The 15,624-nt window shown below is 48.8% G+C and overlaps 2 protein-coding genes across 7 annotated transcripts in view; one reads left to right on the top strand and one right to left on the bottom strand.

Annotated features, from left to right (window-relative positions):
* LOC128341261 (uncharacterized) overlaps window positions 1–11,144 on the top strand; it is a 121,207-nt gene extending 110,063 nt beyond the window's left edge. For 4 of the 6 annotated variants that reach the window (XM_053287547.1, XM_053287551.1, XM_053287552.1 and 1 more), the window contains exon 2: window positions 5,519–11,144. In XM_053287547.1, coding sequence (XP_053143522.1) covers window positions 6,808–8,370 — 1,563 coding nt within the window. In that variant the 5' untranslated portion in view covers window positions 5,519–6,807 and the 3' untranslated portion in view covers window positions 8,371–11,144. The remainder of the gene's footprint in view (window positions 1–5,518) is intronic. The other 2 variants (XM_053287550.1, XM_053287549.1) reach the window with 1 other exon arrangement.
* FUT9 (fucosyltransferase 9) overlaps window positions 1–15,624 on the bottom strand; it is a 240,233-nt gene that overhangs the window by 80,776 nt on the left and 143,833 nt on the right. The gene's annotated exons all lie outside the window — the stretch shown is intronic.

Here is a 15,624-nt window from a genome sequence, read left to right as displayed (position 1 = left end):
TCTCAGTGTCAGTGATAACAAGGCATAGCTGTGAGTCATCAACCTTCTCCTCCTCTCTCCTCCCCCTTTTGTTATGTATTATTCTCTACAGCTCTGTGTTTTCATTAAGAAATTTAGTTCCCAAATTAACCAAAGAGGCTAATCAACCCATTTCAGTTGCATTTTAGGTCAGGAGGTTATCACACACACAGCAATTTAACCTGGAGTCCTATTTCCACACGATAGTTTGATGACTGAGTGTTCCAGACTTCATGCAAGGCTAACTTATGCCAAGTGTGGAAAGAGTTGCCATTACTTGGGAGCATCATATTGCACTGGGGGTCAGCAGTTGGCAGTCCTGGGCCAAAACTGGCACCCTGACTGGTGATCAGCACTCCCAGCCCATTTATAACTCCAGGTGGAAGAGAGGAGTGTGGATGAATTATATCTATGCTATTGGGACTTGGCAGAAAGCTGTGTGTCAGAGTGGATCATTGGACTATCTTATCAAAATTACCATTGGCAAACCTACTCATTTATTAGACATTTCTACCAGTGGCTGCCATCTTCACTGAACCAGACAACATACCTACTACATCATGTGGCAAACCACCAAAGTGGCAAATCAGGCAATTCTACTTGTGTCATAAAGACAAGTTTGCATCCAGTACTGTGGGATTAAGGAGATCTCTGTTCTTTGTTGCAATTCCCTCTTTCTATTTTTTAATTTACGCCACATAAAAAGCGGTCTGGAGAGAAGTATTGAATTAACTTATTCCAATTCCAATGTTAAACAAAATGTTTACCTTTGGCTGCAGCATCTCCAATCTGATCTACTAATTCATTATTATTTAAAAAATAAAATAACTGATTGTTGCTACAGCTAGGATGTGGAACCTGCTCCCCTGGAAGAGTTGTCTGCGTCCTACCTTAATGATTGTTCATTGGCACCTGAAAATCTTATTGTTTTGGCCTGCCTTTGGTCTTTCTGATAACCAATTTTATCATAGTACTCTGGGATGTTGAATGGATTATTTTTGTCTGCTGCTCCTGTTTTGTGCTTATATTCTCCATTGTTTAGGTAGATTATTTTAAATCTTCTCATGTAATTTTCGGTTGTGTGGAAGCAAGGTAGGAGGAAAACCTGGATCACTGTAATTCTGAGAATGCAGCCATATTTATTAAAAGATACTTACTAAGACAACAAATTTTGTTGTTAGGACTAACAAAGAGTTTCTGTATTTACATCATAATCATATATTTATAGAATAATCTACAATCAAGTTTCCTTGAACACTTGGATGTAGTGGAATAATTTTGTTTGTTTATTAAACATATTACTTTTCAACAAAAAAGTTCTCAAAGAGGTTTACACAGAAAAAGTATAAGGTAACACTGTTTCCCTGTCCCCAAAGGGCTCACAATCTAAAAAGAAACACAAGGGAGGTTCGACAGCCGCTAGAGGAATGGTGTGCTGGCACTGAATAGGGCCAGTTGCTCTCTGCCTGCTAAATACAAAGAGAATTACCACTTTGATTTGTCCAGTTAGCAAGCAAAATTTGCTTGTGGATTACAGGTTTGATGGTTTATGTTATAGATTCAGTACAACTCTAGCTTCCAATCTGATTACAAATGTAGTTAAACTAAAACTAAGTAAATGTAGCTAAAACTATGAAAACTAAAATTCCAAACTGCACAATGTCCACATGACTTTTGGATAACCCTCTTTCAACACCAGTTGTCCTCTGGTTTAGATATCTATCTAGTTGTTAGTTGTTCAGTAGGAGCGCTTGCTCCTTTAATCTCATTTTGGGGTGGCTATTTAGGCGGGTTTGCCTTTGTGTTGCCACTGAGATTGGCCCGATCCCAGCAGTTCACAAAACTAAGCCTGGTTCTGCATGCAAGTGTGAATAGCCTCATAGAATCAAAGTGTTCCAGCAGATGGTTATCAGAGGAACAGGATGCTAGAGGAATTCTCAGGCACTAAATCAATGAACATAATTAACTTAACTAGAGCAAATGCAAATGGGTTTTATTAGGGCTTCACTAAAGGGGAGAGGGTATATTTTGCAAACATGTTTGTTCCCTTCAAAATGCATCTCCTTAAAAATATTGGGTGGGGTGGGGGCTGAAACGTGAGCAGAAATGTATTTGTTTGTTTGCGTTCTATTCCGCCTTTCATTTCATTTTTATTTTTATTTTATTTATTGTTAAATTTATATACCGCCTTTCATTAAAGAAATCCCAAGGCGGTTTACAGCAAAAAATTTAAACACAAGATGGTAAAAAAGACACAATTAAAATATTAAGTGGAAAATAATTAAACAAATCTGATTAAAAATATAAAACAAAAGCGTAAAAGCAATACAGACTATAAAGAGCAGCAGCAGAGAATCAAATAAATGCTTGGGCAAAAAGCCAAGATTTTACACTTTTTCTAAAAACTGTGATGGAGACCGAGGAGCGAATAGCCACCGGGAGAGCATTCCAGAGTCTGAGAGCAGCAACAGAGAAGGCCCTGTCCCGAGTACATGACAACCCAGCCTCCCTCATTGTCGGCACCCGGAGCAGAGTCCCCTCAGATGACCTCATCAAGCAGGCAGCAACCCTTGGGAGCAGGTGGTCCCTCAAGTATCCTGGGCCCAAACCGTTAAGGGCTTTGAAGGTCAAAACCAGCACCTTGAATTGGACCCAGAAATGAACTGGCAGCCAGTGCAGCTCTTTCAGAATGGGTGTGATGTGTTCCCACTGGGCAGCTCCAGATAAAACCCTATCTGGTGCGTTCTTTCCGGATATTCTTCAAGGGCAGCCCACGTAGAGCGTGTTACAGTAATCCAGCCGTGACATGACTAAGGCATGGGTAACTGTGGCCAGATCTCCCTTCTCGAGAAAGGGACGCAGCTGGCGCATTAGCCGAAGCCGTGCAAAGGTACCTCTGGCCACTGCCTCCACCTGACCTTCCAAAAGCAGAGCTGGGTCCAGTAATACCCCCAAGCTGCGTACTTTCTCCTTCAAGGGGAGTTTAACCCCAAAATCACCTCATCTCGATTGGCTCTCCTACTGACCAACATTACCTCCATCTTGTCCAGATTCAATTTCAGTTTATTAGCCCACATCCAACCCATCATGGCTTCCAGCCCCCGATTCAGGACATCCACCGCCTCCCTAGGATCAGGTGACAAGGAGAAATAGAGCTGAGTGTCATCAGCATATTGCTGACAACTCAGTCCAAGTCCCCGGATGACCTCTCCCAGCGGCTTCATGTAAATGTTAAACAGCCTGGGGGACAAGATCAAACCCTGCGGGACCCCACAGGCCAATGGCCACAGAGCCGAGCAGTAGTCCCCCAGCATCACCTTCTGGACCCTCCCTCCAAGAAAGGACTGGAACCACTGCAACGCAGTACCTCTGATTCCCATACGCGAGAGGCGGCCCAGAAGGATACCATGGTCGATGGTATCAAACGCTGCCGAGAGGTCCAGCAGAACCAACAGGGACGCACTCCCCCTGTCTAGTTCCCAGCATAGGTCATCCACTAGAGCGACCAAGGCAGTCTCAGTCCCATATCCGGGGCGGAAGCCAGATTGAAAAGGGTCCAGATAATCCGTATCATCCAAGATTCTCTGCAGCTGGGACACCACCACACGCTCTATCACCTTGCCCCAAAATGACAGGTTGGAGACCAGTCTATAGTTGTCCAGGTTGGAGGACTCAAGGGAGGCCTTTTTTTAATAATGAGTTATTAAAACAATCTCAAGACAGTTGAGATTGAAATGCTCATGAACCGTGTATGCTACTTGTCAATGATATCTGCATCACAATGCAACATTGTGGGTTAGACTACAAATGTCTGTCAGGCGTTCTCGCTAGAAGCCATGAAGCAGCATCTGTCAAGCTCTGATTCTGGTACTCATTGAGCTATCTGAAGAGGGGGAAAGAAATACCTTTGTTTACATGCCTTTGAATAAAACACATTCTCATCAGGTGCAACCCAAGTAAAATACTTAAAGCACTATGGGAATTGTAATGCCAAAAGGGAGAACTAACCTCCTTTTCATGTTGAAAAATAGAAGCTACTCTTGTTCAACATGAACATTGATTTCTTTTTTGAACCACCCTTCTGATAAAAGCACTGAGACTTGTGAAATGATATATTACACACTGGTGGGGGTGGGGGACCCATCAAAGTTCAGCACAGCACTAATATGAATTAATAACATCTGATAACACCTTTGTTTTTAACAAAGTGTTAATATTAGTTTTAACAGCACTAATAACATTGTTATTGCTGCAGTATAACTTTACCTTTATTAGAACAATGTGGTCAGCAGTGTCTTAGAAATGAGGGTGTTTTTTTAAAAAACAACAACGAAAGCCCATAATTTAAATAGGATCTGGTAAAAGAACTGACACAGGATTATAAAGGTTGTTACGTTGCTCCTGGGCTGAGAATAGAAAATGAGCAGCCTGATTCTCTAGACTGGTGAGCTCAGGTGTCCCATACTTGCTACATCCTTCAGCTGTTGTTTCTGCCTTCCTCGGAGTCTCCAAACAGGGCTTGCTGAGTAGACGGAAGCTTGCCTATCCCTCCAAACCTTGCGTGCTGTTCTTTGTAGAAAGTTCCCCTCCCCTCTGCCTCGTGCTGCGGGGAGGTCCTTTTCCCCAGCCCAGCTCAGCACGAGGACCAAGAAGGGTCCTGATTGGCTGGCCGGGCTTGGTGGGCGTGGTTTCGGCCGAAAACGGCCGTTCCACGCTCTGAGCCGACCAGTCCTTTTGGATTGTCGGCGAGAGAGGAGCTCTTTAGTCGAGCTCCTTTCTCCTCTAGTGGGGGGGGGGTTTCGCCCGAATGCGGGCGTGGGGGCATTCGGCGGTGGTTCCGTCGCGGCGGCAACAGGTTTCTGGGCTTGTCGGGGGTAGCCCCGGAGAGGCGCGGCTGCAGCTGCGGGGGTTGTTCCGGCCCGGTGGAGCCTTCTCGTCGCGGCGTATTTCTTTGCTTCTGGGCTTCGGCCTGTTGGGTTTGTGGGTCCCTTAGCCACTGGGGGGTGGACAAGCCAGGGTGTGGGGTCCGGTGTGGGGGCGGGTGGCTTCCGGGGGCCCCCATTTTCCTGTTTTGGGAAGGTGCTGGTGGCTTTTCCTAGTTTGGGCTACTGATTTTGCTGGGGCCTTTGCAGGCCTGTGGTTACAAGTCTTCCTCTGGGCTTTGGGGGCTTGCTTTGGGGGGTTTTTTGTCTGTGTTTATTTTTTACTCCTATCTGGTATTGTGTGCTGTAATGCCCCGTAAGGCGAAAGAAAAGAAAGGGGGGCGTCCCGTTCGTCCGCCTAAGAGGCCTGCACCCCCTCCTTCTTCCTCAGAGGAGGAAGATGAGGAAATGGCTCTTATTCGTGGCTTAATCACCCGTATGGAGGCGCTAGAGAAGGCGAAGGCTGCTCCTTCTGACCCGGGGGCCGGGCCTTCTGGCGGGGGTGGGGTTCCGCCTCCCAAGGTTCCCCGGCGGACCAGGGGGTCTGCCAGGAGTCAGCTACTAACGTCTATTTCTAGCAGGTTGGAGGCGCTGGAGAGAGGATTGAACCCATCAGGCCTGGCCCCCGCCGGGGGGCCGGAAGCGCCTTCTGCTCCTGAGGGACCAGCCCCGGCTCCGCCTGTTCCTGTGCTGCCATCTCCCGTGGACCCGGCTCCTGATGTTCCTGCGTCATCGCTGCCTGTGCCTGCCGCTTCGGTTGGACATCCGCCTGCAGATCCGGCTATGCCGTTGGTTCCGGGTGAGCCAGCAGCACCGACACCTCCCGGCGGCACCGGCCAGTGGCCTGCTGTTCCCTGGCCGATTCCTGCCATGGGTGGATGGGGGCCAGCTTCCTACTGGTCCCCCTATACACAACACTTGGGTATGGGTTTTCCTTTGGCGTTTCCTGGGGTCACGGCTGGTACACAGGGTGCAGCAGAGCAGGTATGGTTGGGCGGGCGGCCTGCGAGTGGCCCGTTCCCCTCCCCCAGTTTTCCTTCTTCAGAGCAGAATGCCGCTAATCGGCCTGGGTATTACCCAATGGGGATTCTGCCTTCGGCCCAGCACGCCCCCTACGGGGGCATGGGCCTTCCCCTAGGGGATCACTTGTTGCCTTCTACCAGGGAAAAGATTCTCAAGGGGGAGTATGTAGACATCTTTAGTCTTCTGTTTAGGGAACCAGAAGTTAAACATAAGGAGGGTGAGTCTTGCAAGGAGCATGAGGCCACCAAGAGAAAGCCAGTGGAAAAAACATGGAATAACTGGCTGTCTGGCTTTACTATCTACATGGGCGTGATACTTCAGGCGCAGCCGGCTCGGGGCCCGGCTCTCCTGAAGTATATGGATATCATTCACCGTGCTGTCTCAGATTTTGCTGGATCTTCATGGATCCGTTATGATGAGAGTTTCCGTATGAGGGCAGCTTTGGATCCCACTCTGCCGTGGGATACACCTCTGCAGGAACTATGGCTGGTGATCATGTCTCCAGCTCGCCCAGTTGAAGGTGACCGCTCGGATAGTGGACACTTGTTGTCCAGGCCTTCCGGGGTTTCGGCCGCAGCGGGGGCGGGCCAGCAGTGGGTTCAACCCCATCTGGTCTGCTGGGAGTATAACACCAGCGGCAAGTGCTCTCACTCCCCCTGTCGCTTCAGGCACGCATGCGGTTTTTGCGGAGCAAAGCACCCCAGTACATCGTGCTCCCGAGCCAAACCTGGTGGTCCCGGGTCCAAGTTTAGGCCTGGAAACAATCGGAAGGGTGGTCCCCCCCCACCCCCTTCGGGTAAGGGGCCCCAGCCCCATCAGGCTTGACGTGTTAGAGCGCTTGCTGATGGACTACCCTGACCGGTTGGCAGCCTCTTATCTACTTTTGGGCTTTCGGGATGGCTTCCGGATTCCTTCCTCTGCACGCCGGGGGCTAGGGAGTCCTCGTAATCTTAGATCTGTGGTGGGCAAGGAGGATGTGGTATTACGGAAGATTACTAAGGAGGTGGTGGCAGGTAGGGTGTTAGGCCCCTTCGATGCCCCTCCTTTTCCCCGGTTACGAACCTCGCCCCTTGGAGTGGTTCCAAAAAAGGTTCCTGGTGAATTCCGGTTAATTCACCACCTTTCGTATCCCAAAGGGTTGTCTGTCAATGATGGCATACCCGATAGTTTGTGTTCGGTTCGTTACACTTCCTTTGATGAGGCAGTCAGAGTAGTTAGGGGTCAGGGCCCAGGGGCCCTTTTGGCCAAATGTGATATTGAATCCGCCTTTCGCCTGCTGCCCGTTCATCCGGACGACTTTGAGTTGCTGGGCTTCACATTTGCTGGCCAGTTCTATTTTGATCGGGCCTTGCCAATGGGTTGCTCGATCTCTTGTGCCGCCTTTGAGGCTTTCAGCTCTTTTTTGGAATGGGCGGTCAGGCGTAGGGCGGGCCTTCAATCTACAGCTCATTATTTAGACGATTTTCTTTTTGTCGGTAGGGGCAATTCAGGGGAATGCCACCGCTTGTTGCGCTCCTTTATGGGGCTGGCGGAGGAGCTTGGGGTACCGCTGGCTAAGGATAAAACTGAAGGGCCAGTTACCCGGCTTTCCTTCTTGGGTATTGAGATTGATACGCTTGCTGGTTGTGCTAGACTCCCGCAGGCTAAACTACTAGTGCTGGTGGAGCTGCTTAGGGCCTTAGGGCGGGCCCGTAAAGCCTCCCTTAGGGAGCTTCAGGTGGTAACGGGGCATCTTAACTTTGCTTGCAGGGTTGTTGCCCCTGGTCGGGCCTTTCTGCGTAGGATCTGTGACTTGACAATGGGCCTGCGCGCTCCCCATCACAGGGTCCGGGTTACTGAAGGGGTCAGGGCTGATTTGTCCCTTTGGGAGTCCTTTCTGGCCGGCTACAATGGGGTTACTTTTTGGAGACAGGAGCAGCTTTTAGAGGCTGATCTGCAGGTCCATTCGGACGCTGCTGGAGGTGCAGGTTTTGGGCTTTACTTTAGGGGCCGCTGGTGTGCTGCTCCCTGGCCTCGGGACTGGTTTGAACGCGGGGTAACGCGGGATTTGACCTTTTTGGAACTGTTCCCAATAGTGGTGGCAGTTCACATCTGGGCTGAGGAGTTTGCTGACTCCTCAGTTCGTTTCTGGTGCGACAACCAGGCAGTGGTGCAGGTTGTCAACTCTCAGTCTTCGCGCTCCCCTAGGGTTATGGTTCTGGTCAGAGCTTTAGTTTTGCAGTGTCTGCGGGCCAACATTTTGTTCCGCTCCCGCCATGTGCCGGGGATTCGGAACGACATCGCTGACGCTCTGTCTCGTTTCCAGGTGGACAGATTCAGAGCGTTAGCTCCCGAGGCTTCTCTGCACCCGGACCCCATGCCGGCTTTCCTTTGGCAGCTTGGCAGGTGGAGGCGCAGCAGGCGATAGCGGCGTCTCTGGCGCCTGGCACCAGAGTTAGCTACGCAGCCAAGCTTGAGGCTTTTGCCCTTTTTCGAAGGGCTGAAGGTTTGCCTGAGGTTTGGCCGGTCCCCGTGGGTCAGCTGCAACAGTTCCTAGTCACGTTACGCAGAGCAGGACGGGCCGTGTCCACCCTGGGTGGTTATTTAGCTGCCCTTGCATTTGAGGCGCAGGTGAGGGGGGTGGGTGATTTTTCCTCCGACCCTCGCGTGCGGCGCATGCTGGAGGGCTGGGCCAGGGCTGACCCTGGCCCTGGAGACTCTAGGCGGCCCTTTACCCTGGATATGGTGACCGCTACACTCAGTCAGTTAGCCGGGTGCTGTGCAGATTCTTGGGAGGTGTCTTTGTTCCGGGCTGCGGTTTTAGTGGCTTTTTTCGGAGCCTTTCGCCCCGGGGAGCTGCTCCCGCGCAGCAGGGTTTCCCCTCGTGACCGTTGTCTGCAGTTCTCCGACCTGTCATTGTCAGGAGAAGAGGCGCAGCTTTTTCTTCGCCGCTCTAAGACGGATCAGCGGGGGAGGGGCCAGACGGTTCGCTTGGCGGCCGCTGGGGATAGGCAAATTTGCCCGGTGTCGGCCCTCAGAGCCTATGTTGCTCTGGGACCGGACTCTGGGGGGTGTTTGTTCGCGCATTCGGATCGGACTCCTCTTACCCAGTATCAGTTTCTTTCAGTGATTAAAAAGGCCCTTAGCGCGGCCCTGATTCCCCTTGAGGGAATTACGCTTCACTCTTTCCGCATTGGGGCAGCTACTACTGCCACGAGGTTGGGCCTCCAGGAAGCGGAGGTTCGGAGGATTGGGAGGTGGAAGTCCGTGGCGGTCAGACGCTATGTGCGCTGACAGCGGGCTTTTTTCGGCTGCTATTGATTGTGTTTTTTCCCTTGGCAGGTGTTGGGGGATCGGTGGCTCCAGTACGGATCCTGTTGTGCGGCCACTCGCTGGTCTTTTGGGCCTTCAAGCGGGCTAGCACGTCTCGTTGGGGATCCCAGCTTGGGTTTGGAAGACGGGCTGCTGTGTACTGGTTGGGCATGCGTGGGATGCTCTGGAACCAGCTACTGCCCGCACTTAGGGAGCACTTAGATAGTTTTTCCCCGCCCGACATCTTGGTTTTGCATTTAGGGGAAAATGACCTAGGCAAGCGGACTGGCCTGTCTATTGTTCAGCAGGCCTCCTCTGATTTGTCCTTATTGCAGGAATGGATGCCCGGGGTGCTTATTCTCTGGGTTAATTGGCTGCAGCGTAGGGTGTGGCGGAATGCCCGTTCGGGGCTTTGTCTAGAAAAGGCTAGGCGCAAAGCTTCAGCCGCAATTGGGAAACTTGTGATAGCTGCCGGTGGTGCTGTAATACACCACCCTAATGTGGTGGCTCGTCTTCCCGAGTTATATCGTGCCGATGGGGTTCACCTTTCGGAGCTTGGTTGTGATCTATATTTAGGTAACATACAGAGGAGGCTTGCTGAATTTTTGGGCAGTGGTGGGGCAGGGAGGTCAAGCGTGGGCTAACCTCCCTGGGTGGCGGTAACAGTGCGGGCTGAGGGGTAAGCAAGGTATAGTATCGGTGAGCACCCTTGGATATTTAAAGGTGGATTGGTTAATCGCTCCTTTGTTGCCTGTGCGGCGCGGGGAGTAATTGATGGCCATGAAACCTGCTCCAGGTCTTCACCATCCTTTGGGCTGCGCGGTCCGGGGGGGTGAATACCGGGAGCTGTCCAGGTCCCCTCTTCTAAGGGGGTGGTTGGCTTTGATGGAATAGGGCAGGGCGTGCCTGCCCCCTTTCCGGAGCCAGGGTGTGTCGCCCAAAGTGGCAATGGGCAGGATGAGGGTAATCCTAGCCCTTGCCTAGGAGCCCGCACTGTTTCGTTGGTGATTCATCACCCACTGTTCAGTTCGCCTTTGCTGGTTGTTAATTAATTAATAAAGAGAGGCCCTTTACCCATAAAGAATGTCTAAGTGTCTTCTTGGGCCGGGGTCTGGGGAAAGTTCCCCTCCCCTCTGCCTCGTGCTGCGGGGAGGTCCTTTTCCCCAGCCCAGCTCAGCACGAGGACCAAGAAGGGTCCTGATTGGCTGGCCGGGCTTGGTGGGCGTGGTTTTGGCCGAAAACGGCCGTTCCACGCTCTGAGCCGACCAGTCCTTTTGGATTGTCCCCTCCCTCCCTTCCCTGGTGCAGAGCGGGTCTAGAGATTGGTCGCCTCTGGGGCCGAGTAGGAATTTTTTTGCCCTTAACCGATTGGCCATGGTTGGGGTTTTTTTCGCCTACTCCGTTCTGTATTCAGTGAGTAGTTAGGTTTTAGGTTGGCCACGTTAGCGGTAACAGTGCGGGCTGAGGGGTAAGCAAGGTATAGTATCGGTGAGCACCCTTGGATATTTAAAGGTGGATTGGTTAATCGCTCCTTTGTTGCCTGTGCGGCGCGGGGAGTAATTGATGGCCATGAAACCTGCTCCAGGTCTTCACCATCCTTTGGGCTGCGCGGTCCGGGGGGGTGAATACCGGGAGCTGTCCAGGTCCCCTCTTCTAAGGGGGTGGTTGGCTTTGATGGAATAGGGCAGGGCGTGCCTGCCCCCTTTCCGGAGCCAGGGTGTGTCGCCCAAAGTGGCAATGGGCAGGATGAGGGTAATCCTAGCCCTTGCCTAGGAGCCCGCACTGTTTCGTTGGTGATTCATCACCCACTGTTCAGTTCGCCTTTGCTGGTTGTTAATTAATTAATAAAGAGAGGCCCTTTACCCATAAAGAATGTCTAAGTGTCTTCTTGGGCCGGGGTCTGGGGAAATGAGCTTCATATGGTTTCTTTCATTAGTGTAACCCAGTATCATTTTCAATTGTATGTAGTCTGGAGTTTGAAATGTGACCTGAATATCCTATCCCTTTTTAATTATATTGATTGAGGCTCTTTTGTGAGCTGATTCCCCCCGCCCCGCCCCCAATCCCTGAATAGGCTTTCAGTGGAGATTAATAAATGAGCTCCTTGCAAGGTGTTTCCTAGTCTTCCTATATATAAAAGATCAAATTCACTCTTGTGTTGCTGAACAAAGGCAGGAGGCTTTGATAGCAATCTAAGGTGATCTGTCCTGTAACAATTTTAACATAAATTCAGTGGGCCTTTTGCATAGTTCAAAGAATTATGTTACAGTTCTATCCGTGAAAGAATATGGAGAAGCTTCTAATAAGGGTTACCATTATGTTCATGGCAGCCTTTGTCTGATCAGATTTGGAAGGGTAAAATATTTTATATCCCTTGAATAGATTCATCTCTTTTACTCTTTATGGTTTTCTTTTTTCATAATGAAACAATTGCCTCTTCAGTTCTTGAACATTTGCAAACTCTTAGCATGTGGCTAATGTTCACCATAGCCCTATTCAGATGTTATGTTGAACACTGATACAATGAGTATACAGTGTACATAGGCACAGCTCTGTACACAGAAACTTATTCACAAGTTACGTTGCACAGATATAGCACTACACTTTCTAAATCTCTATCATGCATTTGAGCGACCTGTACCCAGATTCACTTTTAAATTGTGAACACATGTGTCAGTGGGCAGAGATCGATACACTTCTACAACATAGAGGCCTCCTTTGCACATAACGCCAACCCACTTACTTACTTACTTACTTACTTATTTATTTATTTATTTATGACATTTAATACAGGTATACCACCCACACCGAAGACTCTGGGCGGTGTACAACAACAGGCAAACAGGCAACATTAAAAATTACATTACATTAATAATTAAAAATTATTAAAGAACTAAAGTAACCATGGCTTGATGAACCTGAGGTTAATTCTTGAACCTAGGAATCATCCTGCAGACAATCTTCCAACCCGGATTGGGCAACCTCTGGTTTCAAGGCAGAGGAGCCCCTTCCTCTCCCTGGTCTGCTGAGGCTGCATCCCAGTTAGCTGTGTAGCACTCACATCGCCAGACTGCAGGCAAGGTGTCAACATGTCCAGAGGCACTCTTACCCCTGGACTTCTGAGCTGAAGTCCAGAGCTGGCCAAGCATGCTGATGCTTAATTTGCGTGGGGGCGCGGGCGGGCTCCAAAATTACCTAGGTGCACCTCTGAACTTGTCAGCAGGGAGGCAGCCATTGGCTACAATCTGTAAGGTGGCATGTCCCATGCAATTGTGTCTTTCTGGCATAGGCCACCCACACATGGCAGGAAAAGGGCATTTAAACCCTTTTCTTTTAAAAGTGGTGATTATCTTAAATGTAGCAGGGAGAGAGCAACTGGCTCTATCCAACCCCAGCACAGCATCCCTCCAGTGACTGTTGCTGGTGTCTACTTCATGTTTCTTTTTAGATTGTGAACCCTTTGGGGACAGGGCACCATTGTATTTATTTATATTGATTTCTCTATATAAACCGCTTTGGGGACTTTTGTTGAAGAGTGGTATATCAATATTAGAAGAAGAAGAAGAAGAAGAAGAAGAAGAAGAAGAAATGGTATTTAAACCCTTTCCCTCATAACACTTGTGCCACCACCCTCTCAAGACCTCCAGCGCCAAACAGTCTGACACAAACAGGATTACTGGCAATGGGGGGAGGCAGAGGGGGACTATTTTCCTGTTACTTCAGGTATGGATTGTGATGACTTCCTAGGAGGGAATATGTATTTGAGTGTGGGCAAAGGATCCCGGGCTCTGGTCCACTGTGACAAAAGGGGCTGTTGGGATGGCAGACCCAGTCAAAGCAGTCCAGGAAACCCTCACACACACATGCCCCTGTGTCTTCTTGCTGTCCGGGGATTAGCCCTCTCATGAGAGAGCCAGTCCACTGGGGAGGACCAGAGGCTTCTTGAGCTTCGGGTCTCCTTCGGACGGCGCCCTCATGAGTTAGGCAATCCAACTATAGGGGGGCTGGCAGATGTGGGGCTCCCAGTATATCTGCTTTAAAATAGAAATCATGCTCCTCGCTTTTCCCTCTACACTCAACCTCAGCAGAGTCCAGGCTGCTCCATGTGTCCAGTCATTTCCCTGTGGGCTCAGTCTGGCAAGATCGGGGACGAGTTCCAGTACGCATTCAAAATTCTCAGGCTGCAGGCACAGAACTGGCATGTTTCTGGGCTGGTGTGAGCCTCCCTCTCTAGGGTCTTTTGACAGCAGTCACAGCACAAAACCCAGGTTACAGTGGCGGCAGAATTTGGATGACACGATGCCTCCTTCAAATCTCAGGCTGGAGCAGCAAAACTCACTACAAACCGAAAGTTCAGATTATGGTTTCAGCTAGAAAATCTCAGGTCGCTTTTGTGATGAAACTGCAGTTTCACGCATTCAGATGATCACAATATGGAATCTCGCTCACCTCCAGTTTGACGTTTGTGAAACATGGCTCATGTGAATTCAGGATCAGCAACTGTCAGCCTCAGGACCAAATTTGTTCTCCCTAAAAGATTCTCTAAGGGTATTCATGTGACTGAAAGACGGGCAGGGTGGGTGGGAGGAAGGCTGGACTAAACTTACTCTCACCCCAGATGATTCTTCTATGGTGACAGGAAGCATGGACTGCTCACCCACCTGATCTGTGCTCTTGCATGCAGCAGATCTCCGGAGGCTGGGACAATGCATCCCAGCCTCCACATATTTGCCTGTGTTAATAGTATCTCAATCTGTAGTCCATTTTTTTTCTCCTGTTCACTTCAGTGAACTTTACTTCCAATTAAGGATTCTTGGGATCATTAGTTTTATTATTCTAATCCTAAATTTGTTATATGATTATGCTTTATTTCAATATGCATAATGGGTACAATCCAGCCAAACTTAAACACCTTCATGTCCCATTAATTTTTTCCCCCAGTAGGACACACCCTTATGTTTAACTTGCACTCAGTGGATGACATGGGGAAAATTACTCAGAGTAGTCCCACTGAAAATTAAACTAATTTCCCAATTGAAATTAAAAGGACAAGTTAGGTAAAACCTGTCCTTCTAATTTCAATGGAATCGAGTAATTTTTCTCAACATGACATCTACTGGCTGACATTCTGACTAAATTTCTCAACAGTGCTACTCGAGGAATATTCTAAAGTACTACTACATTTCAATAGGACTTCCTCTAGTAACTTTAGTCAGGATGTCAGCCAGTAAAATTGATGAGAATCTCTTTGACTGATATCTATCCAATGTAGGATAAGAAGTTATTTGGTAAGAATCTGAATACATCTGTGTTTCCTGTATACATAATACACTGCTAGTGTTAAGTACATGATAAACAGTTGTAGGAAGATCTTCCTTTTATCTCTTTCCATGGCACACCAGTTGGGAAATGGTGCTTTATACAGAACTAGCTGAACCCACACAGAGCATCTGTGCACTAGGACTTTGTGGCTCTCCTTGCCCCACACCACAGCGGCTCCATTATTGCTCAGTGTCAGCTACCCTCACTCATTCGCCCCCTCCCCACCACTTGCCTCTCTCACTCACCCCTTCCCCGCCTTGCCCACTCGCCTCTACCTGCTCCTCTCCCCTATCTGCATCTGGAATCCCCACTGCCTAATCACCACAGTGCTTCTGTTATCTCCGATTGGTAAAGCACTGTGTGGGTGGGGCTTGCCACGTACAACCTTAGTGTATTATATATATAGATGGTGGGTTGCATTCTTAGCTGCTGCTGCTGAGAGAAAAACAGAATGAGGCAATAATATCTATTATAAGAAGACAAAGTGAGGGACTCAACAATTTGAAGCTGGTTTGGGTACAATTATAATGGAATGACAATAGCTTACTGGAGTATGGCTAGCCAAAGAGTGGTTTAAGGACAGTGTATTAGGGAGTTATATTTGTGAAATTTATTAGAAAATACATGCTTTCTACACACCAATAAACATAACTGACTTAACAAAAGATTAACACAGATTATTTTAAAAAGTTGTTCAAATTGTGTTTGGGAAGAGTGTAATATGATGTATCCTAGCTAGTGCTGCATAGTGTTGTATAATCAACAGTGCCTTGAAATTATTGTATGCCCTGGGTAATTTTAATTGCTATAGTAATATGATATGCTGAAGAAATTTGCACCAGATTTTTAAATGGTGCCAGGTTGCTTCCGTGCTATCAACAAAAGCCTTGATTTTCCAGGTTGGCTTGAACAAGCCTTCCTATGTTTCTAATCATCTACCTACTGTTGGCACAAAGAGTTTTGGAAAAGACTTCTAAGATGAGCAGGCAGATCTGTTCTCACAAGCGTCATATTCTAGTCTCTGTATAGAAATGGGAAAAGAAACAAT

Source organism: Hemicordylus capensis, chromosome 1 (assembly GCF_027244095.1).
Source record: "Hemicordylus capensis ecotype Gifberg chromosome 1, rHemCap1.1.pri, whole genome shotgun sequence".
In the NCBI taxonomy this organism is placed as follows: Eukaryota; Metazoa; Chordata; class Lepidosauria; order Squamata; family Cordylidae; genus Hemicordylus; species Hemicordylus capensis.
Note: the sequence above shows the minus strand (reverse complement) of the source record. Positions and strands in the feature narration are given on the sequence as shown.